Source organism: Psittacula echo, assembly GCF_963264785.1.
Source record: "Psittacula echo genome assembly, chromosome: 2".
Taxonomy (NCBI): Eukaryota; Metazoa; Chordata; class Aves; order Psittaciformes; family Psittacidae; genus Psittacula; species Psittacula echo.
In genome coordinates this window covers 137,568,090-137,595,848 of record NC_137737.1, presented here as the reverse complement: position 1 = coordinate 137,595,848, position 27,759 = coordinate 137,568,090, and the positions used below count along the sequence as shown (strand labels likewise).

Sequence of the window (27,759 nt, the reverse complement as noted above, 5' to 3'; positions counted from 1 at the left end):
TTTCCAACAAGTACACAGGTCAAGAAAAGTCTTCTTATATCTTCAGTTACTTCTCAAATAAATAAAAATCTTGGAGTTGTTTTTAAATGTGTAGGCAATCAAAATTTTGGATATTGGTGCAACCTGAATTCTAGGATATTGCATTAAGGAAAGATACTTTACTTGAGAATCACTCATAGTTGCTGACAAGGAGGTAATTCTTTGACATGGTGAGATTTAGGCCTCTCTCAGTGAAAGGTAACAAAGCTGCATGGAGGTATCTGCCCTGTTCCTTCTCTGAAGTGCTGCAGAAGAAACTGAAAGAAGTAAAAATCCTGCAATTTTCACAGCAATTTTTAGGAGCAAGTACAGTAAGAATGAAAACGCAGCGATCAGTTTTCATTGCAGCCTGTTTTGGCTCTTTTTGCCAGCAGTGACAAAGTGTCCTTCAAGCTGATACTTATATGTCCATTAATGACTTCGATCTAAGAAAAAGCCAAACACAGAAGGCGGAAGGGAATTTTTCTCCTTCTCATTTGTATGTGGAAAACCACCCAAACATGGTGCTGGCCCAGCTGAACACAGGGATGCTGCTGAAGGCCATGCTCTGTAGCTCTTTCCTGCTCACATTGGGAACAACAGAGACAGAAAAGCTCCTAAAGCACAGCTCTATTTACCCCAAACCAGGAGTCTGTAGCTTGGGGGAACTAGAAGAACTAGAAATAGAAACTCAGTTCTCTCCCCTTGTTTAGACTCCTTTTCACAATGCTTGTCTCCACCAGTCTGCTTCTTCCAAGAACGTTTTCCACATTGCCTTTTATATATGGAAAAAAGTTTACTAAGTCAATTAAAACAGCTGCTATGTGCCTTCAACTACATCCTTCCTATACACTAAATACAAAATAAAAAAAAAGGCTTTTTGAATGCTTTTAAATTAAAGAATATTGTGCAATTAGTAATTTCTAGAATGGTGTGATGTCATTTTTGTTAGACTTCACATCCCCTCCATACATGTACCAGTAACTGTAATCAGGATTGTGCCCCTAGATATCTTCTTTGTACATCTAATGACTTTTATCACAGGATCAAAAACATTATCATCTTCATAACATTAATTTGTAAGCAAGATCTGTGTTTTCCATTTAATATGTCTGATATAACAAACCCGCATCTTACAACATTACCTTACAAATACAGAGTACTTTTATACTTTGTTATACACTTCATTAGCACTGAGGTAACACAGCTAAATAGGCTTCCATTTACACAGCTCTCAGTGACTGGCTCTTCTCCCAGCCTGGTATAACCTTCAAAACACCTTTACATCCAGCCCTTTCTAATCTGGTGACAGAGAAGATTTATTTGCTTTAATATAATGAGAGTCATTCCTGAAGACCACGCACAACTGTTTTTTCTATCAAAAAAGCAAAGCAGTAAACAAGATTAACCTGAAGTAACCATTTTGATTCACTTCCGTTTCTGTGTGTACAAAACTGCACAGGGCAGAGTCTCTTACCAGTGCTGGGGAAGAAATCATGCCAAGGAATAGTTTTCAGATTACAGATGGGTAGATCAGGGTGGTCTCTCACGAGTGCACTTTACACTAACTCTTTACCAGCTGATCTGTCACAGTGATGACACAGGTTATCTTGGGACTAAAGTCAAGACTGACTGCTGTCACTACACCCTCGTGTGGAGCCAAAGCAGCAGCAGCAGCAGCTCGCCTGCTGGAAAGCGAGTCCCTTGGCCAGAAGCCTGCAAACTCATATGCAGCAGCCCTTGTGCATTATGGCAGCCGGCCCATGGTGACAAATAGCATTTGCACTCTGTAGGTTCTTCAGGAAGTTCCTATTTTCAGCGCTGCCCAGGCACTGCAGTCAGGAGAGCACAAATGCTGAGGTCCTGCTTTACCAGAGCATCTAACAAGTCACTGGGATGCTGTTGATGTCCAGGATGCCTAGATGACACACTTGGAAATGATCCCCTCTTGTCCACCTTTACTTTATTTGTCGGGACAGAGATTAGATGAATTGGGTGAAGAAACAACGTTAGAATCAACTTCTCTCATTTCACGAACAACCAAGTCCATGGGCACCCACACCAGTGGTCATTTCTCAGTGGTGCCAGGGACAGTTTCAGATTGCTTTTTGCCCATGGTATAGTTGTTTCAACCTTATCAAACAGTGTTTGCAGATCAAACACAAGCACACCCACCCATGAATGGGCAGCCAGTGCCACCAACCATGCATGCACCAGCAGTGAGTAGCCTTAGGTCTTATCACCAATAGAAAGTTGCACCACAAACTTTGCTTTGCAAATAAGTGCAAAATCTTGGGTAAACACTAATTTCAGCCATGGGTGGCTGCTTTCAGTGGTGTAAGCTGATACAACTCACTCATGTTTCAATTTCAGAGACATTAGTATGATTTTGCACCACTTTCTATAAGTCATAGAATCATAGAATGGTTAGGGTTGGAAAGGACCTTAAGATCATCAAGTTCCAACACCCCTGCCATGGACAGGGACAACTACCACTAAACCATGTCACCCAAGGCTCTGTCCAACCTGGCCTTGAACACTACCAGGGATGGAGCATTCACAACTTCCCTGGGCAACCCATTCCAGTGCCTCACCACCCTCACAGTAAAGAATTTCTTCCTTAGATCCAATCTAAACTTCCCTGTTTAAGTTTGAACCCATTACCCCTTGTTCTGTCACTACAGTCCCTAATGAAGAGTCCCTCCCCAGCATCCTTATAGTCCTCCTTCAGTCAGTGTGATCTTGAGTGTTACACTGCACTGGTGCAAGACCTCGTGTGGAGAAGGCCTAATGTGGTGTGTATTTGAACTTGGGAACAAGTGGAACTAGCCTACCTGTGTGCATTGAAGATCCATGTCTGGTTTTAGTACATCGTCAGCTTTATGCACTCCATAAAATACACTACAGGGTCTTCTCAATGAAACCTGAAATTGTATTGAATGTAACTGGCTTTGTGCCTTAACATATATTTCATTATCCTAAGCTTCCTAGGCCTTTACATGAAATTAGATCTATATATAGCAACAGCCTACATTCACTGAGGAACTTAGGTTTTTCCACCATAACTTCTCCATGAAGCCAAGAAAAACATCACAGTCATCTATAGGGACATCTCCAGGGACAGGCTCTTCTCTGGGTTTGTGTCCTGGGTTCAGCAGTAGCAGTCAGTTTTTCTCCTTCTTAGTAGCTGGTGCAGCGCTGTGGTTTTGACTTTCGGCCTGGGAATAATACTGATAAAGCCAATGTTTTCAGTTGCTGGTCAGAATGTTTACCCTGACCAAGGACTTTGTGAGTCTCATGCTCTGCCAGAGAGCAGGAGAAGCCAGGAGGAAGCAGGGACAGGACACCTGACCCAAACTAGCCAAAGAGGTATTCCATACCACAGCACGTCATGCCTAGGGATGTAACTGAGAGTTACCTGGAAGGGCTGGATCACTGCTGGGTGGGGGTGAGGTATCAGTCGACGGGCCATGAGGTGTTGTATTCTCTTCATTTGTTATTTCCTTTATCATTATTATTATTGGTGGTAGCAGTAGTGATTTGTGTTATACCTTAGTTATTAAACTGTTCTTATCTCAACCCGTGAGAGCTGCATTCTTTCGATTCTCCTCCCCGCCCCTCTGGGAGTGGGAGGAAGAAAGGGTGGAGGGGAAGTAGACTGCACGGTTCTAATTTACGGCCTGCGCTTAAACCACGACAGTTTGGTTTTTATTTTTAATTTTCATGTTTCATTCTTTTCCCCTAGTTCACAGTCAGGATTAAAGGGGCATTTGCAGGCTGTCACCATTCAAACCCAAAGGAATCAACATGGAGCAGAGAAATTTGCAAAAACCCTCTGTAAAAGGAATCTCCAAGAGCTTTGCCAGTTGCTAGTGAAACCATGCTACACTGCACCAGAACAAAACACCTTAAAGATGCATAAATATGTTACAGTTCATATCAAAGGTTCAGAAGGTTTTAAGGAAGGTGGGAATGGAGAGAAGTCTCAGTATAAACATCTTGAACCACAGAGACTGCCTGTGTTTGAAGGTAAATAGATAGATAGCTGTTGGAAGCAGGGAAGAAAAATATTTTAAAGTCTTAATATACAGTTAGGCTTTTGTTGTTGGTTTTGTGTTAAATGTTTGTTTGGTTTGAGGTCTTGTTGGGCTTTAGTAGCCAGGTCTAGGAAATGGGAAAAGGTTGGAAATAAAGGACTTTTAACAATACAATGAAAAACAATCTGTAGCATTCACAGGAGGTTTGCCCTTGTGCCAGGCACAGTCTTTTCATTTCACATATTACAAAGGAAAGACAGTAGTGACTTTTTCTCAAGACTAAATGAAACGGTCTGTCCCTCTGCAGCCAGTCAGGGAGAGAATGCAACTTTCTGTGAAATGGTGCCAAAAATGTACTTACTTTGAGGGAATGATTTTCAATTTCTTGTGAAAGCTCTTGTTTTGCAGAAATTAGAGTGTTGTAACACATTGCTTTGCTTCACGGAAGTTTTGATCATCTTTTTCCCCAGACACAAAGTGCCCAAGACACAAATGCTTGAATTCTTGCAGGCACACAAGCTTACATTATATTACACCCAATTTAATGACTTTACATTGGCTTCCAGGACAGTAATGTATTGATTTTGAAGTTCTCTTTATTAACTGCTATTAAGAGACTTTCAGAGGACTTGCTACATCATAGCTGTCTGATCTTTTTTTCTCTTTATTAACCACACCATTATTTAAAATGCAGATTGGCTGGCTATTTAATTTGACCTGAATTTATGGATCCTCACAACATTAAGGGGAGATTTGTTATAAGATGTATCTCCAGACAAATTGAGTCGTGAGAAAAAAGACACCTTCCTTTTATCTCACAGAACTACACCTTCCTCCTGCTGGGAAATGTCTCACTTTATCTGTGCAGTATCTTTTGCTTCAATCATGTTAAAAATATGGAATAGTTTTTTCTAAACTGTAGAAAAAAATCTTTGCTAGACTTTTATTCCTGTTGTTTACATTAATATTTTAGACAACAACCTATAATATTAGATGGAAACCTTACATAAAACCCTTTATGGGGAAGGGAGGCAAGTCTGGACATTTTAGAACATCCTTCATAGAGAAAGGTGAGGCATAAATGCCCTTTGGATTTTGTAAGCTTTCTCTGAATGTGATGTTGAGATATTGAATGGGTAGTGACATACTGAAGGCAAAAAGCACACCAACTGGATGACCAACAAGCCCTGCCTATGCTCTCTATGGAGCAGTTTTCTTTTCACCTCTTATTCACAGTCTGCTGCAGAGGTTCCATACAGGCGCCGACCTCAGAAGGCTGGCAAAGCAGTGAAACAGTGGGGTTTGCTTTCTTTCTTTCTTCAACTAGGAATTATTGCATCATGAACATCTGCAGTCACACGAACATTGTTTTCTCCTAGAAGACAAATTAAAGGGCAGTTTTTCTGTGCCTAAAAATTGTGCAAGCACATTTTATGCCAATGTTATCCCACTGGTAAGTTACAAGCTCCAAAGAAGTTTGTACAGAAGATTCATTGCAAAGAAAACTTGCTCAAGGGAAACTGTGGGAAACCCATCAGTTTCAAACTTTAAACTAAACCTTGACAAAAGACACGGCATTGACTGTATGAAACAATCCTCGGCAAAAGGGAAAGAAAGATGAAAAGCCCTGCTACAGCAGTGTTACATGCTGCAGTTTCCAACCACAGCTTCACACAACAATTCTTTTGGCATCAGGGGTTGTTGTTCCAAATTTCTCCTGAACCAAATTCTAATGCAAGTGCACTGAGATCAGCCAATTTTCATCTACTTGGGTGATGAAGGATAATGAACCCATAAGTTACACTTTTCTTCTATCCAGCTGGCTAAGAGTTGCTGCTTTAAACTGCCAAGCCTGCCAACAGCCTGGCCCAACTCTTAGTCTTGTAACAACATCTGAGGCAATAGCAGTGTTTCCTGGATTATAAATTCCTTACTTTTTGTACCATTGTACTGAATACAGGCATTTTGTTCTTCACTTTCTTCTTTCCTTTTTTTTTTTTTTTCAGCTACCAGAATAGCTGAGTGCTTCAGGTATCTTGGCTCTACGATACTTTTACTTGGGCACAAAAAGAACTTCTCATCTTCCCCTTTGCGCTTCATGATATTTTACCTTATACATCCCATTTCCCTAAAGATGTTTAGTTTTCTCCCAACATAATACAAGGCAAGAGCATATTTTTCATTCCACAAAAGGCAGAATCTTATTGTATGTAATTGCTGGTTCTACATTTTTAACCACTACTTTTTGATTACAGTAGTGCCTGAAAGAACAATAAGTCCTCCCCATGCTGCTTCTTTTGGCTGTGTGAATTGTGAATATGCATATTACTAGTGACAGAAATTGACTTTTAAAATAATATTTGGAAAAATATTTGAGGGCAATGAGTATTTTAAAGACAGCTTTTGTTTCATTTTGAAGTACAAAGAAGAACAGTTTTATACAGGTAAGTTCTGTTGCAATTTCCTTTAGCAAAGAGATGCAGTTAATCCATGTATGAAATCTGGAGCCAGGGTTGGCAGATGGAAAAGCAAGTAACTGATGTATTGGGGAGTTTGAAAACTGAGTTATCTGTAAACTGTCTTCTTCAGCCACTAGCATTACTGCAAATTTTAACTTTAACTTACACCCTGAGAAGTCTTCAGTGTCATTAATTGTATCCACTAAGAAAATTGAGAGGATACTAGATGAATTTATAAGAAAACCAAACACAGAGGGAAATCCTCTGACATTTCACTAACTTGTAAGTGCTTTATGAGGGATGACTCCTAATTATTTGTACTAAAGGCCCAGTAAGCACCAAGAACAGAAGCAAGATATGTGAGATCCATGTAGATTTCTGTTGAGGATAATGAGGAAGGGTGAGCTCTATTTCTCTTTGCTGAATTTTCTCTGAATTGGCTCCAGTAGGGCTTATTTCCTGCAGACATAAGAAATGACTTTGGGTAAAGAATAACACAGACATTTTATTAGACTTCGCAGTTTTAGTATCCTAACTCTTGTTTTCAAAAAAACCCAAACCCAACAGTTCAAATTTTGAACATATTCCCTGTTTCCCGACTCACGGTATTACTATGCAGGAAGATTTTTGTACTAACCATTTCTATTTTTTCCCCTCAATATTATTTTCTGGAAGTCTTTGTGCAGAACTTTGAAGAGAAACATCTACAATTTCACTTGCAGAGTCCAGTTTTTTTAACCAACAGAAAATACTCCACAACTCCAACATTTCATTTGTTTTAAGGTCAAAAACCCCACCAAATTCTGTCTTTTCCATTCCAAACTGTGAATCACCCACAGTGAAAATGGGCTGCAACAGTTTTTAGATTCCAGCAAGCTGGAGTATTATTCAGCTGCAAAGTTAATTCATCTATGAAGTGTAAATTAGGAGATGCCCAAACCTCAAATTATGACCAAAGATACCTCATTAGAACAGTGTCCCACACCTCTAGCCACATTGAGGCTAGGAAATAGAGCTTTTCTTTTTAGTTTTTGACGAATTAAATCTGCACAAAAGGCATACCTTTTGGGTGTGCCAAGACCACCCAGCAAGACAGTTACGGAGGCAGGATTAGAACTTGGGAGTTCCTGGTTTATTGTCCTGAGTTAAAACCACTAGACTGAGCTTATTCTAAGCAAGGAGGGGAAAAACTGGCCCGAAAGCAAACTTTTATAGCATGGTAGTAAATTTAGAGCTTGTTAGAATGCTGAATATTAATGGAAACAGGAGCATTTTTGTAAAAATCAGGATAACTTCTGGAGTCTACTGTAACTGCTCAAAGCGCTACAGTGCAGAACACCCAACGCCGTCTGCCCACATTTACAAATGTTTTTAAAGAAATTCATATTGACTTGACTAATGCTTATCTGAAGCTGCAGTCTTTGTTTCTTCATATTCAAAGCCAGTGTAAATCAAAGGAACTCTGGGAGCTTTTACTACAGCTACTTTAAACTGGGCTGATAGTTTTTCCCACATAGAGGAATTTAAAAGTGGTAAGTTAAAAAAACCCCAGGTATTAATTTCACTTTGTTAGCTTACACCAGTAAAGTAACCGAGGTCTTTCAAAGCTTTAGCTGGTCAGCAAAATGTTTCTGCAAATACTGCAAAACTTCTGTTTTAAAGGATCATCCACTACTGTGTGAATAAACACTGTGCAATAAACAACATTGCTCCATTTGCAACTCCTCTGAAGCTTGCCAATTCCTGATGTTTCATATAATCTTACACCTCAAACCAATTTAGAAGTATTGTAGCAGCAACTCTAAGACTAACTGCTGCAGAAAGACAGAGCAGTAATGTTTTCCCCATCCATCACTTCACAGATGAGAGAGGGATGGATAAAATTTTCGTTGACACCTAATAGAGCACACAGAGCAAATGTTTACTCAGTTCTTCTGCTTTGAAGATATTGTCAAGCGCTCTGCTGACAGCCATTACTGTTCCTGCTTGTTTAGACAGAGCTCTGAAATACAGAGATATGAAACATGAAAAGTATCAGACTTCAGTGATTTCACAGTGTGATGACAATGTTACATATTACAAATCCATTGCAAATCCAAATCTGAAAGACATACAAATACTGCTGCTTGAACTATAATTCAGGCTATTTGGAAAGAAAAAAAGAGCCTGTGACCTGGAGCTCTCCCTGAATTTCCAGCATTTGGAGTGCAAAAAAAGTATTCACTTCCACGCAGTCATCAGGCATGAAATCTTATACTGACCCACTTGTGGGGTAGCGGAACACGGGTGGTACACAGAATACATGTGGTACTTACGCAGAGTTTATCGAATTATTTCATTTATTGTCTTCTCATACCTGTGGAGAGAGTACTGTTTCTTAGAGGACTGAAAAGGTTTTTAAAACTGCACATGCCAAAACCTAAGTTCAGCCATTGAACAAGCTACAGGTATTTGTGCATTAAGAAAAAAAAAAAAAAAACAAAACAAAACCAATGCTTTCATCATTTTATGGAGATCAGTTTTTTAAGTAATTTCTTCTACTGCTATACTTACGCTTCCAAGAAGCTTGCCATATAGCCAGAAGGGACTCCTGCTTGGAGGTACAGCAATACTAAAGCTAGGCCAAGTTCCCAATACAGCTGTATCGTGTTTACGGTTGCAAAAAAGGCCTGTAGGAATTCACAACAACTAGTGTGTATTTGCTTCTTGACATTTCATATTAAAGGTTCAAGTTACATTATAAAGTCTTAAAATATCTACTACACACAACTCAGCACTGCTGAAGAGAAGCACGCATTCGTTGGTGGATATTTATAGCTTTCTCTGCCTCTACAATGAGCAATTTGGAGGGGTAAAGCTGTCAGAATTTTATTTCCATTCAGAAACTATGCTGTGATTTATGCTTGTTAAACTTCCCATGGTTAAATGTTTCATGACTCACTTTCTAGTAATTCCTTTTATTAAACTCATCTTTCTATGACCTGAAGCTTGATAATACCCACAGAATGAACAGCACAGCAGTTTTATTGAAAACTGTGGACATTTTGTTATCTGCCTTTGAAAAATCATTAGCCTCTACATTGTGAGTTGTATTAAAAGCTGTGATACCTTTCTGTCCCAGTGATAGAAATTTTAAGCAAAATAAAAATGATGACATGAAGTGTAAAAGAACTGGGATGTTTCTTTTAAGTACAGGCAGTGATATGATTTCTCTGCAGCTTTATTACTGACATAATATACCTGGAAAAAGCAAAAGATACAGACAATTTAGGATAGGTAACATATTGAATAATCACATTCACAAAGGTGAAGTCAAAATATTCCAGAGATTATAACACAAGTAACAAAGAACCTCAGTGAAATCAGTTTTGAAGACTTTCCCAAAGATTCAGACCTCACACTGGACAGAAGTTTTATCAAGATACATGTAGCAACTATTCTCTCAAGTCCTACTAAGACTAAAGAATGTATTTGCTACTGTGTAAATCCAGATTTATTTTTTGTCAATTTCTGCTTATAAAATACATGCTTTGATAAAAAGCAGAAATGAAGCAATCCATGATAAGAAAGCTTTTCTGTATTATGCTTAGAGTGGGAAATATTTATAGGTATGTATTAATATTTTTTAAGGTTAATATAAATAGTGTAAGCCTTCTTGGTTTCCTTCCAGAAATTAAACTTGGTCAACTGAGAAAAAAACATTAGAATTATTTCATTATTTCTCTCTCTTGAATTTGTAGTCCAGAGAGTTGCATATGCTCAGACAAAAAAAATCACATCACAGACTGGTTTGGGTTGGAAGGGACCTTAAAGGTCATCTAGCTGCAACCTCCTTGCCATGGGCAGGGACATCTTCCACTAGACCAGGTTGCTCAAAGCCCTATCCAACCTGCACTTGAACACTTTCAGAGACGGGGCATCCACAACTTCTCTGTGCAACCCGTGCCAGTGTCTCACCACCCTCACGGTAAAGACTTTCTCCCTTACATCTAATCTAAACCTCCTCTCTTTCTGTTCAAAGCCATTCCCCCTTGTTCTGTCACTAAATGCACTTGTAAAAAAAAATCCTTCTTCAGCTTTCTTGTAGGCCCCTTTAGGTACTGTAAGGCTGCTATAAGGTTCCTAGAGCCTTCTCTTCTCCAGGCTGAACAAGCCCAACTCTCTCAGCCTGTTCTCATAGGAGAGGTGCTCCAGTTCTCTGATCATCTTCGTGACCTCCTCTGGACTTGCTCCTACAGGTCCACATCCTTCTTATGCTGGGGACCCAGAGCTGAACACCATACTCCATGAGGAGGTCTCATGAGACTGAAGTAGAGGGAGAGAATCATCTCCCTCAACCTGCTGGCCATACTCCTTTTGATGCAGCCCAGCATATATATGGTTGGCATCCTAAACTGAACTTTAGGACTGACGGGCTGCATGGCTTTTGGAAAACCATTTGACCTGTTGTCTTTTCCCAGACTGCCCCACTGTATGGCCACTGATTTTGTGAAAGAGACTTAGTATGAGTATGACAGTCCAAAGCTGTGAAATGATATATGTAGATTGCATTGTGTGTGACCATTTCACATACCTAATTATCCCACATCACTCCTGGATACAAAGTACCATTAGTTTAAAATGGATATGCCTAATGTCCAAACTCTATTCTGTAATGGCAAAATGGCAGTATCTGGAGCAGGAATATTTCTTTTTGTTTGTCATGACAAATAGTAAATGCAAATAGTAATGCAAATTCAAATAAGGCAGGTAATATAAATGCAAACAGTAATTGCTAAAGGACACATTTTAGTGAAGAATTATCATGCAGCATTAACTTCTTCTTCCTGTCCTCCAATTGAACCTCACCTCTGCTAGGGACTTACATTTTACATGCATCATATATTTTAACACAGTGTTGTTAAATCAGGCTACACCAAACACAAACACCAAACAAACACCACTATCAGCATTTAACAGTGAAACAGAGGTAGGTTTAGGTAGAGATCCCCAACTCACCCAGCAAAGCAGATTAAAACATTGGTACTTGAAGACACTGCCCCTCCCCCTCAGTGTTACTCTACTCTAATTTTTCTGATGCCTCCTCCAGAGCTTCCCTCTCTGGTTTCCATAAGCTTGATTTTCACGTAGTTGTACAGAAAACTATTACTGGTGATGAAAACTCACCGCATTGATCACAAAGCTCTGTCTGTCAGTAGCACAGGCTAGTGACAATGGCAAGTGGCGGCCCTGATGGAGCTCTTGCCATGTGATTACATGTTGCTATTCAGAGTCATCTCTATTGCGTCTTGCAGTTCCAGAGCCCCAGGGCACAAGTCATTCCTAATGTCCATATAACAGCACAGATGCTGAGAAAGACAGAGTGAAAGTCTGAAAAAAAACCAGAAAGCAGAAAGACTAAAGGAGGTTGATGTGTCCAGAAGTGAAATCAAACTGAAAGCTAAACCCATAGCTGCGTATAAAGTTGTCATTGAGGTCCCTCTTCCAAGGACAAAGAGGATTACCAAAAAGAAAGGCACTGAAAGGCCTTTATCAGGTGCTAGCACAATGTAAACAATTGTAGCTACAAATCACAATAATGGCCATGAAATACTCCAGTGTTTCTATGGACAGTGCTTCCATACATTTGCTGTAGACAGAAGTTTACAAAAGGTGTAAGTTAAAACATTTCTATAAGTGTGGTGCAAAGATAAAATGGTCTGTGCACAGAATATTCCTTTCTATTATATATGATCAGGCACCCCTATCACTTAGCAGAAAAGAGAAGAAAAAAAAAAAAGAAAAAAGATGCTTCTCTTCCAGAAAGTCTTGATTTTTGCCATTCAAGGGCTGTGATGCATGCATCATTAATTTCTATGCAGAAAACACTGTTCACTTCAACCAGTAATTAGTGGTAACATTTCTATCCTGTGCAGTGATGAGATTTTTATGCTAATCATTACACAGCAGTAAATTAATCATTTGGGCACATTTAGATGGTATGTATATTTCATGAGACAGATACAGATATCAAGATCAGTTTGATATTTACTTATGGTAAATGGAAGTGTCTCAAATAGTTATGGGGGAAGCATACTAACTAAATATACAGCCAAGGCTGTTTGCAGTGCAGCAGCAAGAAGAACCACTTCATCTCTTGTTCTGGGAAATAGCTCTCATTCTTTGTTTTTAATTATTTTAAGGGAAGTAAAAACCTCACTGGACCACATAGAACTGAGCCATTCAGTGAAATTCCAGTGATGCCTTGACATAAAAAGGACAAAAGCATCACCTCAGTTTCCTATCCTGCAATTCTTTTATTACTTGCAAAATTACCTATGTTACATTATGCAGTTCTGAAAAGAGACTTTTCTTTAGGATTTGTGCTATAGTCTAGTCAGGTAAATGAATTATGTATTGGCCTCATCCCTCTGTAACTATGTCTGAAAGCTTTGAGTTGTAGCAGAAAGGAAGGCTACCCAGGGGCCTCCCTTCTCAGCAGATGCAAGAGATTTGTAATATCTTGAGGAAAGTATTTATTTGAAATTTAAATTTTTGATATATATTTAAATACTACTGCTGTTTTTTCAACTCTCTGCTCAGAGATCTTTGCAGGCAAAAAGCAATTTACTCCAGAGCTGATAGCGTGTTATTTTATCAGAGGCAAATGTACGCATGGTCTCTTTAACATAGAATGTCATCAAAATACTTCTGAAAATTACAGATTTATGGCAGCTGATCTTAACAGTAATAGTAATATAAATAATATCCTCAGCTATTAGTTTCTGAACCGAAGTTGAGAAGATTCTCAAAGTTCAAAGGTGGCATGCTAGTAGAAAGTAAAGTTATGTTGGCTTACCTGGATCACTTCAGAAGTGCTCTTCAATTGAAAATCGAGCAACTGATATATGCTTAATTGCCACCAATTGAAACAGCATAATTGCTACACTGAGCAGGGATAAAGATGAACTATTGTGCAGAAGGTACATAATCCCACTGAGAAAGGAAAGAAGCTTATTAGCATCTCTTCATTTATGGAAATTTTTGGGAGAGGTACATCTGAACAGGCAGGTTATCAGGACAGCACAGTGAACAGCTGAACGTGTAGGTCTGAGAACTATTACAGATCAGACAAAAAGAACAGGTGAATAAAAAAGACAATGTCTTATTCTAATGAAATATTTTTATGTATAAAAAATTACTTGTTTTTCAATTTGAGAATTAAAATAATTTTAATTTCACTATTTTATAAACATAAGATGGCAACTTTGATTTTTGAACAGTTTTTTCAAAATCCACTCTGCAAAGTTTCTTTCTAGAGCTGTGTGTCTGAGTTGACATGAAGGTTAAATTTTCTTCAGAGGCACCATGATCTTTATTTTTGCAACATGCCTTATGTAGCTTGAGAGCCTACAAGTACATCTTAGGATGTGCTGTGGCACTATGTGCATACTGCAGCATTCAGGAAAAAGTCAGTAATATTCTGTGAAGGTCCAAAGGCTTTAGAGACTGCTGAGGATCTGTCAGTGGTAAGCATCACCAGCAATGCTCTTTTCAAGCAAATCAGAAGAAAGAAGCATAGGTACAATACCTTGAAAACAGAGGAAATTTTTGCTAAATTTATTTCAATACTGTTTCTTTCAGAAGAAAGTGCATAGAATCTCCAGGCAGCTTTTCAGTTCCTGAAATTATTTGGTGTGAAAATTGAATCTTTTAAGAAATATGACGTAAAACTGCTATAATCATGGTAAACAGATATCGTGGTCATTAATTCTGTAAAAATTAATGGCTTGGCAACACTCAGCTATTGCTGAACTACAGAATCGATTAACAGCACCAGGGACTGTCTGCCATTTGGTTTAATGCTCAATGTTGTTTGTTAAGATAGTTGTTTGGTGTTGATTATAGTGCAGCAGTTATTCACATCAGGAAGTTTACTTGCTGTAAAATCTAAAAGCATAAACAAGGATCACATTACAAAGGAATGAGAAGAAATCATACACCTTTAAATATCCCCCAATGCCACTTATATCTTCTCTACAGATACCCCTGAAACTCATCTGAATGTTCATAATCTCTGAGCAGGAATAAAAAACAAAACCAAAACCCAACAAAGTATACAAGAATCAAGTTCCCAGACTAACTGGCTTCCAGCAGGGGAAAGCATCACCACAAGAGAGGGGCAGCTGGGAATAGCTTCTGGAGCCTGAATCAAAATCTGCTTTTACACTACGTTTGGATGTTAGCTGGCAGGTAGTGAAGGTCACAAATCAAAGCTGTGATGCCATTTCTGAAACATCATGGCATTTCAGAGAAAATCTGCCATATGAGATTCTCTGCATGTCACAATGGCAAGTCTTCCATCAGAAAGAAAAGGACATGCACAGCTTTCCACACGGAGGTGCCTGAAGAAACACAGATCTGGGAATCCTGAGGTTGGCTTCCTATCCTCAATGTCCTGGTTTATCTGAGTCTCACCTGAAGAAACCCTTCGTAAGATTTAACAGTGTGAGCTGAATGAACTATTAAGAGCTCTACTATTTTAGCATTTTATCATACATTACCATTAAAACAGCCAGGATTAAGTTTTCTTATAACCTGAAATTGTGTAGAAACTATAGTATTATCTTAAGAGTGTAAAAAGAAAGGCCACTTTCATTAATAGTACATCATGCTTATGCATAGAGTGAAAGAAAACAAAACCACAAACGTGTACACTAACTCAATACATTAATTATTTTGATGCAACAAATTTATTTGGTATATTTTTCCTGCTGCATAAGATCACTTTGCATATAAATAGCTATTATATTGCAGTCAAAGAGTTATACCTTCACCAGAAATTTAAAAGTACCTAAAAGAAGACATTTTAAGTGAAAATCACAAATCTAAGACATCAAAACAGCAAAAAGAAACAGAAATGTGTAAAAGAGCATGTACTTTGAGGAAAACAGACATAATAATGCACAAAACCAGCGTGAAAAACAGAATTTCCCACAGCTGTATACCACATGCATTAATGGACTTGCAATCTTTACTGAAGAACAGAAATCTTCTTTCTTGCTGTTTTATTACCTTGGCAACATCTTCTCCATGTCAGCAATTACATAGGAGACAACAGTCCAAACAGCAGCACAGAGATTCATCTGGTTTGGATCCTGAACTGTCATTGTGTCCCCTTGAGAATGATGAAACCAGAAGTATTTACTGAGGTCATCACGCAAACTGGCACCTACAGAGAAAAATGGGCAATATTCCATTATAGGAATACAAATATTTAAAGAGGAATATAAACTTGAATCCATTCCTGGGCTATTTATGATTAAATCCACATGCAACTGCATCAAGTTCCTAATAATAACTGCACAGAGCCGTGGCATGTGCAGTTTGTAGGTTTTAGGTTAATTGACTTGAGTGAGCATGAGGCGGCAATAACTCACACAGGGGAAAAGCCAGCCTTCCCCTGGGAGACTTGTTTCCTCAGTAACAGTATACATTCATTTTCCTCTAAGACTACCAGAGTCCAAGCAGGAAGATCCCTACAGAAACACCACACACGGAAACGCTTCCTCTGTTCTTCATCCCGCTGCTCTGCTAGTGAGTTACGACTGAGTTATGGATCCTCTCTTTGTTGTTATTTGTGTTGGGGAATGTTTTGGAATTTGCTTCTGCTTTTGACCCTCTGTTCATCACAAGGATGTGCTGTTTCAGAGCAGCTTTCCAGATAACCTGAAGTAACACAGATAACACAGGACTACAGCACTCTCACAGAGGAGTCCTCATCAACTGAGGCAGAAGCAACTTAGGTGAAACCACGGTTCTTCCCATTCAGGAACTGACTCCCTTTCGGGATACACGGACAGGGGAAGGATTACTCTTACCCAAGCCAGATGGTCTCAGGGAGCACAAATAACGCTGGTAAGGCATCACTCACAGTCCCAAGGCAGACCAAAGCCAAGCAGAGCAGGGGAAGCTGCTGCCTCACTAGGCACAGCAGCAGGGATGCCAGTGGGAGATTTTCACTCTCGCCATTTTCTGCCTGGTCCAGTCCCCACTGACCTTTCTAATCCTCTGTCCCTTGCAATTTCTTCTTTCCCAGTTCATTACCTCTGCCTCTTCTCTGGTTTTACCAGCCTCCATCTGCTTTGTTTTTATCTCAACTTTATCAAGTCTTCCATCATTAACAGAATTCCACCCCAAATTTTGAAAATGAGTAAATATGATAATTTTTCCCCAGCACAATAATTCACTGCTTGCAATTCTTTTGCATTGATTCTCTTGGCCTGCCTGCTGATCATGGCTGGGAGTTGCATAGCTCCCTGAGTAGGACCTACCTAGCACAACAGGACCCTCTTTTTGCGTGTTCATCAAACCCAGAGAACAAGCACTAATGTGAATTCACAAATAAGACCTATGGGCCCCAGGTGGAAACACAGACTGAGGCTACTCCTACTATGCCAAGTAAGACAGAAAAAAAACCAGGACTGTTTGATTATAAAGACGAAGTAAATAAATTATTCATATATTTATTTACATGCAGTGGAAATCATTATTAGATGATGAGGTCTTTGATAAACTCATGCATGCTCATAGGAGTTAGTCATGATTTTTCTTGGTTTCCCTGAGATGCCTGAAGCCTTTGAAGAGAATGAAAGCAAAATTTCTCACAGTGTACATTGCTATAATACGTATCTTTTGATCACTCATACAGTTATTCAGGAGAAAGTCTGGCTCTCACTGTGGTTAATAGGTATGTTTTTACTGTTGTAATGGGGACTGGCTGGGACTGCTTGATTCACTGATGTTTTAGAGAGAAGAAATAGAAAGGTAATGCATTTATAATTCCATCCGAGATAAAGATCCCTTCATAAGAGAGATGATACACAGGAAGATCAAACGTTATAACATATGGTTATACAGCATTGTGATTAATTTTATTGTAAGAGGCTCTTCTTGCCCTTAACAGACTTGTTTGCTACTGACTTTAAGCAATGCAATTGCACCCAAGTCACTGGATAGGTTACACCCTGATGCTGAATTATGTTCCAATAATTTTAGCACTGAATTTATGTCAACTCATATTAATTTTTAAAATTTCATTCTGAATGCTCTTCAATATATACAACCATAAAAGCACTGAACAATGATAAATTCTTTAACTGAGAGACTTCTGCACTACAGGCAAATTACAAGCCACTGAGGTGAACCCTTTACAGTTTTTGAATACTTTTGTAAGACTCATGACAAAAATTGTTTGCTTGGATTTTGTCATAGACATTCCACTAATCACAGTAACTATGGATTTACAAAGTTGTGTATTATCTCTGTGAACGGACTAGGATAAGCACCCTTTGCATTGTAATGTTTAACTCCCTGAAATGCTGAAACAGATTTGTTTCTCTAAATTGATTTTAAAAATTAGAAAATGTTCTGACTTCATCATCAAATAATTACTGTGCAGGAAATATCAGAGTGTGTGAGTAGAGAGAATATTGAAGTGTTCCTAAACTGGTTGTGCTCTGTCTTTCATGTCTTGTGTTAGCATTGAAGTCAGTGACCTGTAAACATCTTGTGAGACTAAGGAAAAGACCCTAAGAAAGCAGTTTTATCCTACATAATTAGAAACAAAAGTGAAAATCCATGTTCTTGGCTTTGAGCACAAGAACAGTTTACAAACCAAGGTCCTTTAGACATGAAACACCCTGGCGCACAGATATAACTGCAAGCAATTTTCATGTCTCCTGTTCCAAACTTGAGACTCTTCCTTGTTGATGTCAGCTGCCCAGAGATATTTATGGCTTCCAGAGGTCGTCAGGCTGTGGCAAGACACTGAATGCCCTTTTGCCAGTGAATGCATCCAGGACTGAGAACTGGGAAGTTCTACGGGGCTCCACAGACTGTAGTCATCTTGGGTTACCTAAACAAAGCCCATGGGATCCTACAGTCCCTTTTCTAAAAACCTAACAGAAGCAGCAATGCTATGAGCACAATCAGCCATCCTACAAAAGGCAGGGAGACATGAATTCTGCATCACACTTCAAACAGTGAGGTTTCAAAGCACATCAGCTGGCTTACTGTATTGTATCCTCAATAGCCACTGAATTATTAACCCTTCTCAAACAAAATCTGCCTCAAAGTCAAACACACCACTTCCAGAAGCTTGAAAGAAACTGGAAAAATTCACTTAGATACAAGTTTTAAAGCTCTGATTGCTGACCATTTTGTTCTTTCACCTAAAATGGATCTAAGGTTTGGTGGGGTTTTTTATTGTTGTTATTATGTAACATTTCCCTCAGGAACAACAGCAAGTAATAAACAGAGGCTTATTATTGCCAGCTACATAAGCTAGCAGTCAAGTAAAACAGATGACTAGCCATGTCTCAGACCTATAAATTATTCACCCATCTCCATCCTAGCCACCCAGAAAGTGGAGAACATACAGCCTTACAGGAGTCTGAAAGGTCTAATTAAGTACTTAAAAGTCCTTAGATGGGAGGTGTTGTACAGGTATATCACATATTTAATTCTGATTTCCAGGTGGAACTACTACTCAAACAGAAAAACAAGAGACAGGCTGAGTCCTCCACTGTCACGTTTTATGCACTTTGCTCCTTTCCTATGTTTGCAGAGCACCCGTAAAGAGACAGGGAATATTTGCCAAACAACCCTCTTTAATCGTCCTTTTTTAGTCTGTTCACATTTACAGTAATGCAAATCACATAAGGAATACTGCTGGCCAATAAGGAAACTGGTGACAAACTGCTTCTAGCTGGATGTAGTAGGTGTTGTGGCATGAAAACAGCAAATGTTAAAAATCACTGCCAAAAATGCTGCTCTTATTACTTGAATGCATCAAAAATACTGGTAGTTAAACACTGGGAATAATTAATAATTTACAGCTCCAATAAGATAATAATAAGATAATTGATAATTCATAGTTCCATTACAAAGTGGAAGGAAGCTCTCTCCAGTAGAGTGGTGCAGCGCAGTTACCCAGTGGCAGCTACCTAGAGCCTCTTGTGATCCCCAGCTGCTTGGTGAGACCCATTCACATGGGTCTGATGGAGGCACCAGAAGAGTTGGTGCCTCCAAAAACACGTTTGCAGCAGCTGCTGGGGCCAAGCAGTCCACTATTTAGTAGCATGATGTGTGTGTTTTGGGCACTTAAAACAGGGCTCTTCTTCTTACAGTGAAGCATCACCTTCCTTGCCCTTTGTGGGAAATAGTTGCGTTAAGCAGGGTCCAGAGGGAAGCACTCAGTAATGCCTTTAACTTACCAGGTTGGGCTTTTTGGTTTCTTTGTTGTGGAGGCTGCAGGGTTTTATTTTGTCTTGGTTTTCTGCTTTTGACTCCTCTGGCATTCGTTTCCTTATACCTGACCTCCTAGTGAGTCTGCACGCTGAGCAGGGTGCAGATGAAAACGATTTTGTCCATTACTCCATAAATGTAGTAATTTTAAAAACATGCACAACCAGCATATGCTCTTGTGCTGATCACATTCCTGTTGAAAACTCAAATTTCACTGAGGAGCTTGGGGTGATACTGGTGTCATCTGAGCTGACAAAATTATTAATCACAGGGGTACCCTTAGCATGGCAAATAGGTGTCCTGTGATCAAATCCAGCTTCCAGGAAATGTACTGATCCTAGGTATCACAGGTCTGCTACACACAGCTTAGCCAGTCCCTCAAACATAAATGCTATTTACTCTGTCTTCCTTCCCCAAGTGCTGCACCTTAAGACTTGCCATCTTCCAAGCTTTGCCACCAAGCACAAGTGTTTGTTCATGAACCAATCCACTTTCATGCAGTTGTGAGAAAAATAAGCCAGTGGTATAAAACTGCACCAAAGCATTCCATTGCTTTTTGTTTTATTAATATGAATTACACATAATATAACACAATATAACACATAACAACTGTTTGTCTTTCAACCTTTTGATGCTACTGTTGCCAGCCCTTTCACCCCCTCCATTTGCCCTCTTTGTGACTTGCCTGAGGTACTGTCACAAACATGCCATCAGGACCTTGTTTCCTAGCCCCACATGATAGCTACCTCATGGAGATGGAGGAGAGTAAGATATGCCATCTCCTGTGCCACTGCAATGAGGGCACCTTCTCCAGAAATGGCATCTTTCCATCTACCCACCTGGAGCTCCTTACTGGAGTTTTGCACAGGGTCACTAAGATGGTTAAGGAGTATCTTTCCTATGAAGAAAGGCTGAGAGAGCTGGGGCTGTTCAGCCTGGAAGAAGAGACAAATACCAGATGGGAGGGAATGAAGAAGAGGGAGCCAGGCTCTACTCCGTAGTGCCCACTAACAGGACAAGAGACAATCATCACAAATCAAAACACATGAAATCCCATGCAAACACCAGAAAACACTTTTTTTCTAAAAAGGTGGTCAAACACTGGGAGAGGTTGCCCAGAGAGGCTGTGGAGCCTTCATCTGGACATTCTCAAAACCTGACTGAACATGGTCCTGGGTAATGTACTGCAGCTGACTCTGCTTGAGTAGGGATGTTGGCCTAGATCAGCTCAAGAGGTGCCTGCCAACCTCAGCCATTCTGTAGTACTCTTTAACACCATGGTGCTATTTCCTTGGCTCATTCAGACATCTCTTCTAACTAACACACCATAAACAAATTCTTCAACTCATTCCTGTCTTGAACTCATTTCATGAATCTCTACATAACCAGCTATTTCACACATGGTTTGATACACTGCACAAGGCAGGTAAAAGCCTTGTGGTAATTGATACTGACAATGCATTTTCAGTAATCAGCTGTGTAAGAGTACCTTGATGAAAATACACACACGCGCATTGAAGAATACTAAAAAAAGACCCATCCCTCCTAGCTTCTGATCTCAGCATGAAATGCACAATGTGAATATTAATTAGCTGATGACCAGAATGTTTACCTTCCTTACAACATGTCCACATTAAACACCAATTCTTCACACATTAATGAACTGTCTGGCACTTTCTTTTTCTTGCCAGCTTAAGAATGTGATGCTGCTATTGAGGTAGAAGGATGAATGAACCACAAAATGAATGATGAGTGTGTCAATGATGACCACTACTTCTTGTCAATCACTGTCAGGGACTACTGCTTTCATATGCACTGCTGTGATAAGCTAACATTAAACACTGTTGACAGATATTTAAGCATTACAATTATCGTTGTTTGTGCAAACAATGACTGGAAAATTAGTTATTGATGATCAGAATGATTACAAAGGCAGTTTCCATAGAACACAGATATCTTCAAGGGTGGAATGCATATAGAGTATTTTTTCACTGTAAAACATTTTAGATTACATTCCTCACTACATTTTCTTTCTTTTCTTTTTCATATCCCAAATATCGTTTAATTGACAGAGGAAGCCAAATGTGAGTATTGAAGTCAATACACATTCGCTGTACTGTCCCAGTTATCTTCGCTTTTAAGTAAACTTCACAACACAACTATTTCATGAATCTTTCAAATACGATGGGAAATTTCCCGTTGTTTGTATAAGCTCTCCTGGGTGTGCTGGGTCTTCAGTATTAGAGTTAGATCTTTGGTATACTGATCTCTACATGTAGATTGCCATATATAGTGATGTTAATATGCTAATGAATTACAACAGTGTATAACTTTTTTAGGTTTCATTTTACTGTAGTCTCCGGAGGAGCTGACAGAATTGTCACTCCACTATTTTACACAGTATATATACCTCTCCAAATAGAAAGGACTCCAGCTTAGAAGAACATACTCTCTAAACAGATAAGAGGGACTGCCGGATGAGAGAGATGCATGCAGAGATGAAATGGCACATTCATTTTCTTACAGCAGCTGAGAAAGGAATAGATGCCAGACATCTGAGCATAGAGGCCAGTGGCCTACTGAGCAAGCTGTACTATGTCCTAACAGAAAAGTTGGAAATGCCTTAACAAGGGATATTTTGCTCACTGTTTCCAAAATAATATGAAACTAAAAGAAAGACTTTTCAAGATGATGTGTGTATCTCTTGCATCTTCCAAATGCCTATGTGTTTGAGCTTTTTCTCCTTGTCAAGACAGATGTGCATACTATCAAAGGTCCTGCTTGTAGAAAGATGTTAACACAAACACCTAATCTGAAACATTTTCCTGGCTACAAAGGACAGATTTTTTTCCCCCCATCTATTAAAGATTGCTTTTTCCTGAAGAAACAAGAAAACTTTACTTCATTATGAAGTTTAGTCCAATCTTGGACTTTTTAAATGCCAGAGACACTCTTCAGGAATGTACTGAAAAACTATAATGCCTTGGAAATAAAGCAAGATCTGATGAAATATATATCTCCTTTTCCTTTACACTGAGTACTTAGAAATAAGAAAGAAGAGGCAAAGGGGCAGATCACAATCTTCTATGCAGTTAATAACTAGTATGTACTAGGAAATCATAAATACTGAAGAGCATTCTCTTCCTCACACCAGAGTGCTAACTCAGCTTTGTGCTCTTACACACCCTATGAAATGGAAGTGTAGAGGTACACACATGTCCATACCATAACAGAATCAATAACCTCTCACTTCTCACAGCTGGAGCATGCATGTTCCAGACATTTTGAAAGGTCAAAACTGCAGGGCAGAGGTGGGTAGAAAATGATTTCTCCTTCAAAGGATATGCGTCAAAGAGATACCAAAACAAAAAGAGAACAGAGATTGACAGGAACATAATTTCTTATTCTATTTTTTATTTAAAGTTTGTCCTTTCCTAAAACCTGGCAAAGTCACAACTCTTAAGTGGTCAGGGAGTAAATCTTTTGCACCAGTAGCTCTGCTTGGGATGGCCTGGCTGGAAGGCTCCTCCCGTGGCACATATCCCCGTTGCTGCAAGCCCCATGGAGTGCTTGGCTGCTTGTACTATGTGTTGCACAGATGTTTTGTGAGCGGCCCTCACTTAATAGCAGTCTTCAGAACTATTACTGTAATGAAAATCCAATTATTTCAGACATGTATTTTGGTTCTCATATTAACCTATTCTTTCGTGGGATAACCTGTAGTTGATAGCTGGCTTTAATGCCAATTATTTCATTATCCATTTTTCAAGTGTGCAGAGGCAATGGATAATGCTAATGCTGTTTAGTGGGGCGCTGACAGCATTAGTTCTCCTGTCATTTAGTCTCAAATGATGAAATTACAGACTAAGTTGTTTGAGCTACATGGCTACAGACACTGAAAGAGTTTCCAGTACAGAGCTTATAAATAATACCAGAAGCCCTGCTGTTTCACCTCCTGAGTCATTCTCTCAAAAGTCTTTAAAATTCATGATTCAAACAAGGCAGAGGGAAACCTTTCAGTTGGTTGTTTCAGTGGCTAATTAAATGAGACTACAGTGGAAGGGAGACAATATGAAGTGTGCAGTATTTCTTGTTTTGCTTAATGCATTTGAGAATTAATCCTCTGGATACATTAAACAGACTAAATTGCAGCTCTGGATTATCACAGTTACTTTTGCAACGCATTAACCTTTCACTTGTGGCAGAGGACTGGTGACAGCTGGGGATTCAATCTAAACTTGCATGAAATCCTGTGAAATGAGGTCTCACAGAAGGAAGCAGTTCTACTTCATGAAGCACAGGTAGACCAGACTCCAAAATAATATCCTAAACAGCCGTTGACTGGAAAAAAAGAAACCACAAAAGCCCAAAGTAAAGCAGATGAAGCTTCAACAGTAAAAGGCACTTGGAAGCTTTTCCTCCATTCATCCACTCTCTGACTTAAACCATAGAATCATAGAATAGTTAGGGCTGGAAAGGACCTCAAGATCATCTAGTTCCAACCCCCCTGCCATGGACAGGGACAACTACCACTAAACCATATCATCCACAGCTTTGTCCAACCTGGCCTTGAACACCACCAGGGATGGAGCATTCACAACCTCCCTGGGCAACCCATTCCAGTGCCTCACCACCCTCTCAGTAAAGAATTTCTTCCTTAGATCCAATCTAAACTTCCCCTGTTTAAGTTTGAACCCATTACCCCTTGTCCTGTCACTACAGTCCCTGATGAAGAGTCCATCCCCAGCATCCTTGTAGGCCCCCTTCAGATACTGGAAGGCTGCTATGAGATCTCCACACAGCCTTCTCTTCTCCAGGCTGAACAGCCCCAACTTTCTCAGCCTGTTTTCATACGGGAGGTGCTCCAGTGCCCTGATCATCCTCATGGCCCTCCTCTGGACTTGTTCCAACAGTTCCATGTCCTTTTTATGTTGAGGACACCAGAACTGCACACAATGCTCCGAGTGAAGTCTCCCGAGAGCAGAGTACAGGGGCAGAATCACCTCCTTCGACCTGCTGGTCACACTCCTTTTGATGCAGCCCAGGATACAGTTGGCTTTCTGGGCTGCAAGCGCACACTGCTGGCTCATGTTCATTTTTTCATCAACCAACACCCCCAAGTCCTTCTCTGCAGGGCTGCTCTGAATCTCTTCTCTGCCCAACCTGTAGCTGTGCCTGGGATTGCTCCGACCCAGGTGTAGGACCTTGCACTTGGCATGGTTAAACTTCATCAGGTTGGCATCAGCCCACCTCACAAGCGTGTCGAGGTCCCTCTGGATGGCATCCCTTCCCTCCGGTGTTATCAACCGATCCACACAGCTTGGTGTCATTGGCAAACTTGCTGAGGGCGCACTCAATCCCACTGTCCATGTCACCGACAAAGATGTTGAACAAGACCGGTCCCAACACCGATCCCTGAGGGACACCACTCATTACTGGTCTCCAGCTGGACATTGGGCCATTGACCACAACTCTTTGTGTGCAGCCATCCAGCCAGTTCTTTATCCACCGAGTGGTCCATCCATCAAATTGATGTCTCTCCAATTTAGAGACAAGGATGTCGTGTGGGACAGTGTCGAAGGCTTTGCACAAGTCCAGGTAGATGACATCAACTGCTCTGCCCCTGTCCATCAGTTCCGTAGCCCCATCATAGAAGGCCACCAAATTGGTCAGGCAGGATTTCCCCTTAGGGAAGCCATGCTGGCTGTCACCAACCACCTCCTTGTTTTTCATGTGCCTTAGCATGCCTTCCAGGAGAATCTGCTACAAGATTTTGCCAGGCACAGAGGTGAGACTGACTGGTCTGTAATTCCCCGGGTCATCCATTTTCCCCTTCTTCAAAATGGGGGTTATATTTCCCTTTTTCCAGTCATCGGGAACTTCACCTGACTCCCATGATTTTTCAGATATGATGGCCAGTGGCTTAGCAACTTCATTCGCCAGCTCCTTCAGAACCCACAGACAGATTTCATTGGGTCCCATGGACTTGTGTACGTTTAGTTTTTTAAGATGGTCTCGAACCAGATCCTCTCCTACAGTGGGCCTAGGGTCTTCATTCTCACAGTCCCTGTGTTTGCCTTCCAAGACTTGGGTGGTGCGGTCAGAGACTTTGCCAGTGAAGACCGGGGCAAAGAAGTCATTAAGAACCTCAGCCTTCTCCAAATCCCGGGTAGCCAGTTCTCCTGATAGCTTCCAGAGGGAGCCTACGTTGTCCCTAGTCCGTCTTTTATTCGCTACGTACCTATAGAAACCCTTCCTGTTATCTTTAACATCCCTAGGCAAGTTTAATTCTAGCTCAAGCTTAATTCAAGCTCATGTTTAATTCTTAACTCAAGGGCAAGCACCCTCTTGTAAAGCTGTTTATGGTGCTACATTCAAACACCACCTATAGACTAATGCAAAAAAAAAGAACCAGTGATGATGACAGTTAGCAGCCTAGAGAAAGATTATTACTGAATAATCAGAATTATTTTAATAGAGAGGTTAGAATTTAATACATTCCTTAAAAAAACTTAATCTCCACACTGCTATGTTTGCCTTTTATAGGAGAAAGACATGCTCCCCAAATGCAAGTTTTCATAACCAGAATCCCATTTGACAGGCACTCAGGGCATTAGACTCAGATTAGATGGTTTTAGATCTCTGTCCTCACCAACTTGCCTTCCTTTTCATTACTGTACTAATACACACTTCTGGAATCAATTGAAATGTTTCCTACACTATGCTCATCATCAAGGGAAGTCTGAGAATACAGATATGAAAAAGTCCAAAGCACACAGGTTTCATTGGAAAAGAGTAGGTATGACTATTGGTTCTTTTCAAATACATAAATTGAAGACTTTTTTTGCACAGCAAACATATACCTATACCAACATCCACATAATTTAAAACTTTTCAGGAGCCAGAGGTGCACTTGCTAAATACAAATGCTGTAAGGTCAAAGGACTGCGATGACTACTCAGTCAAACTGGAACTAAAAGTCTAACCTAAAAATATCATTTGAATGAAAAAGTTTTACACTCTAGCCAATATTTATTTTACTTTTACATCCTCAATTCAAAACTGACAGGCATTTGATAGTAAAAGAAAAAAAAAAAAAAAAGGAAAAGAGGATGATTTTTCTCTCTTTAAGCTCCATCATTGTAAAATAGTCTTGCATGATTATTGGTTGAATAGTTTCCATTTCCCACTCCTACAAGGAATGACAGAAGAATAAAATCTGGCAGGTCTCATTAGTCTTGGGTAGCTCAACCTTAGCCTTAGCTAGTATCAGATTCCTCAGAAGAGGTGAAAAAAGAAAGCACTACCTTTTCAGAAATGCAGCCATTGAAATCAGAATGCATTGAATAAAGAAGGGAAAATTTCCCTGTCACATATTCTTTTCAGGGTCAAAAAATAGACAAGTGAGATTTTAAATGAGTAACCCATTCCAGGTAAGTCCAGTCAAATTGTTCCCAGGCTGACAGGCTGCCATCATGTCCCATCGCTGCCAGCAGGGTCCACAGCTGTGACTCCAAAGGTGCCTTTGGGTTTGGAAAAAGACAGTGTAGCAGAGAAGGCAATAATAACTATTTCAATAATTAGATTCTGTCTTGTGTTGCACACCGAGAGCCCAAGGCTTATCTGGAACTAGACAAGGCATCCGGAGTGCCTTTAAAGCTACCTGTTTTAGTGAATGGAGCCGCCAAATATCTTCTTAAAACAGTGGAAGAGCAATCACACTTTTTCCTGTCTCAATGAATTTAAACTGCACTGTAAATAAAAAAGACATAAAAGAATGATCGGAGAAAAGCAGCAAAAGGCATGGAATAGTGCTATACACAATAGGGACATGTATTCATAATACGCAGGGTTTTTTTTGCTGCAGAAAGGATGCCCTACATGCATGGAGGCAGATGTTTTTGCCCAGGTAAGCTGTAAGGAGGGCTGAGAGAGTGGCCCAAATCATGACTTGCACA

The 27,759-nt window shown here is 39.9% G+C and overlaps 1 protein-coding gene across 1 annotated transcript in view; it reads right to left on the bottom strand.

The window, feature by feature from the left end:
* Window positions 1–15,564: 15,564 nt before the first annotated feature.
* The window catches only part of CPQ (carboxypeptidase Q), a gene marked incomplete at its 3' end in the record, with an annotated part of 144,034 nt that continues 131,839 nt past the window's right edge, over window positions 15,565–27,759 (bottom strand). Inside the window, exon 7 of the mRNA XM_080610526.1 lies at window positions 15,565–15,725. Coding sequence (XP_080466652.1) covers window positions 15,565–15,725 — 161 coding nt within the window. The remainder of the gene's footprint in view (window positions 15,726–27,759) is intronic.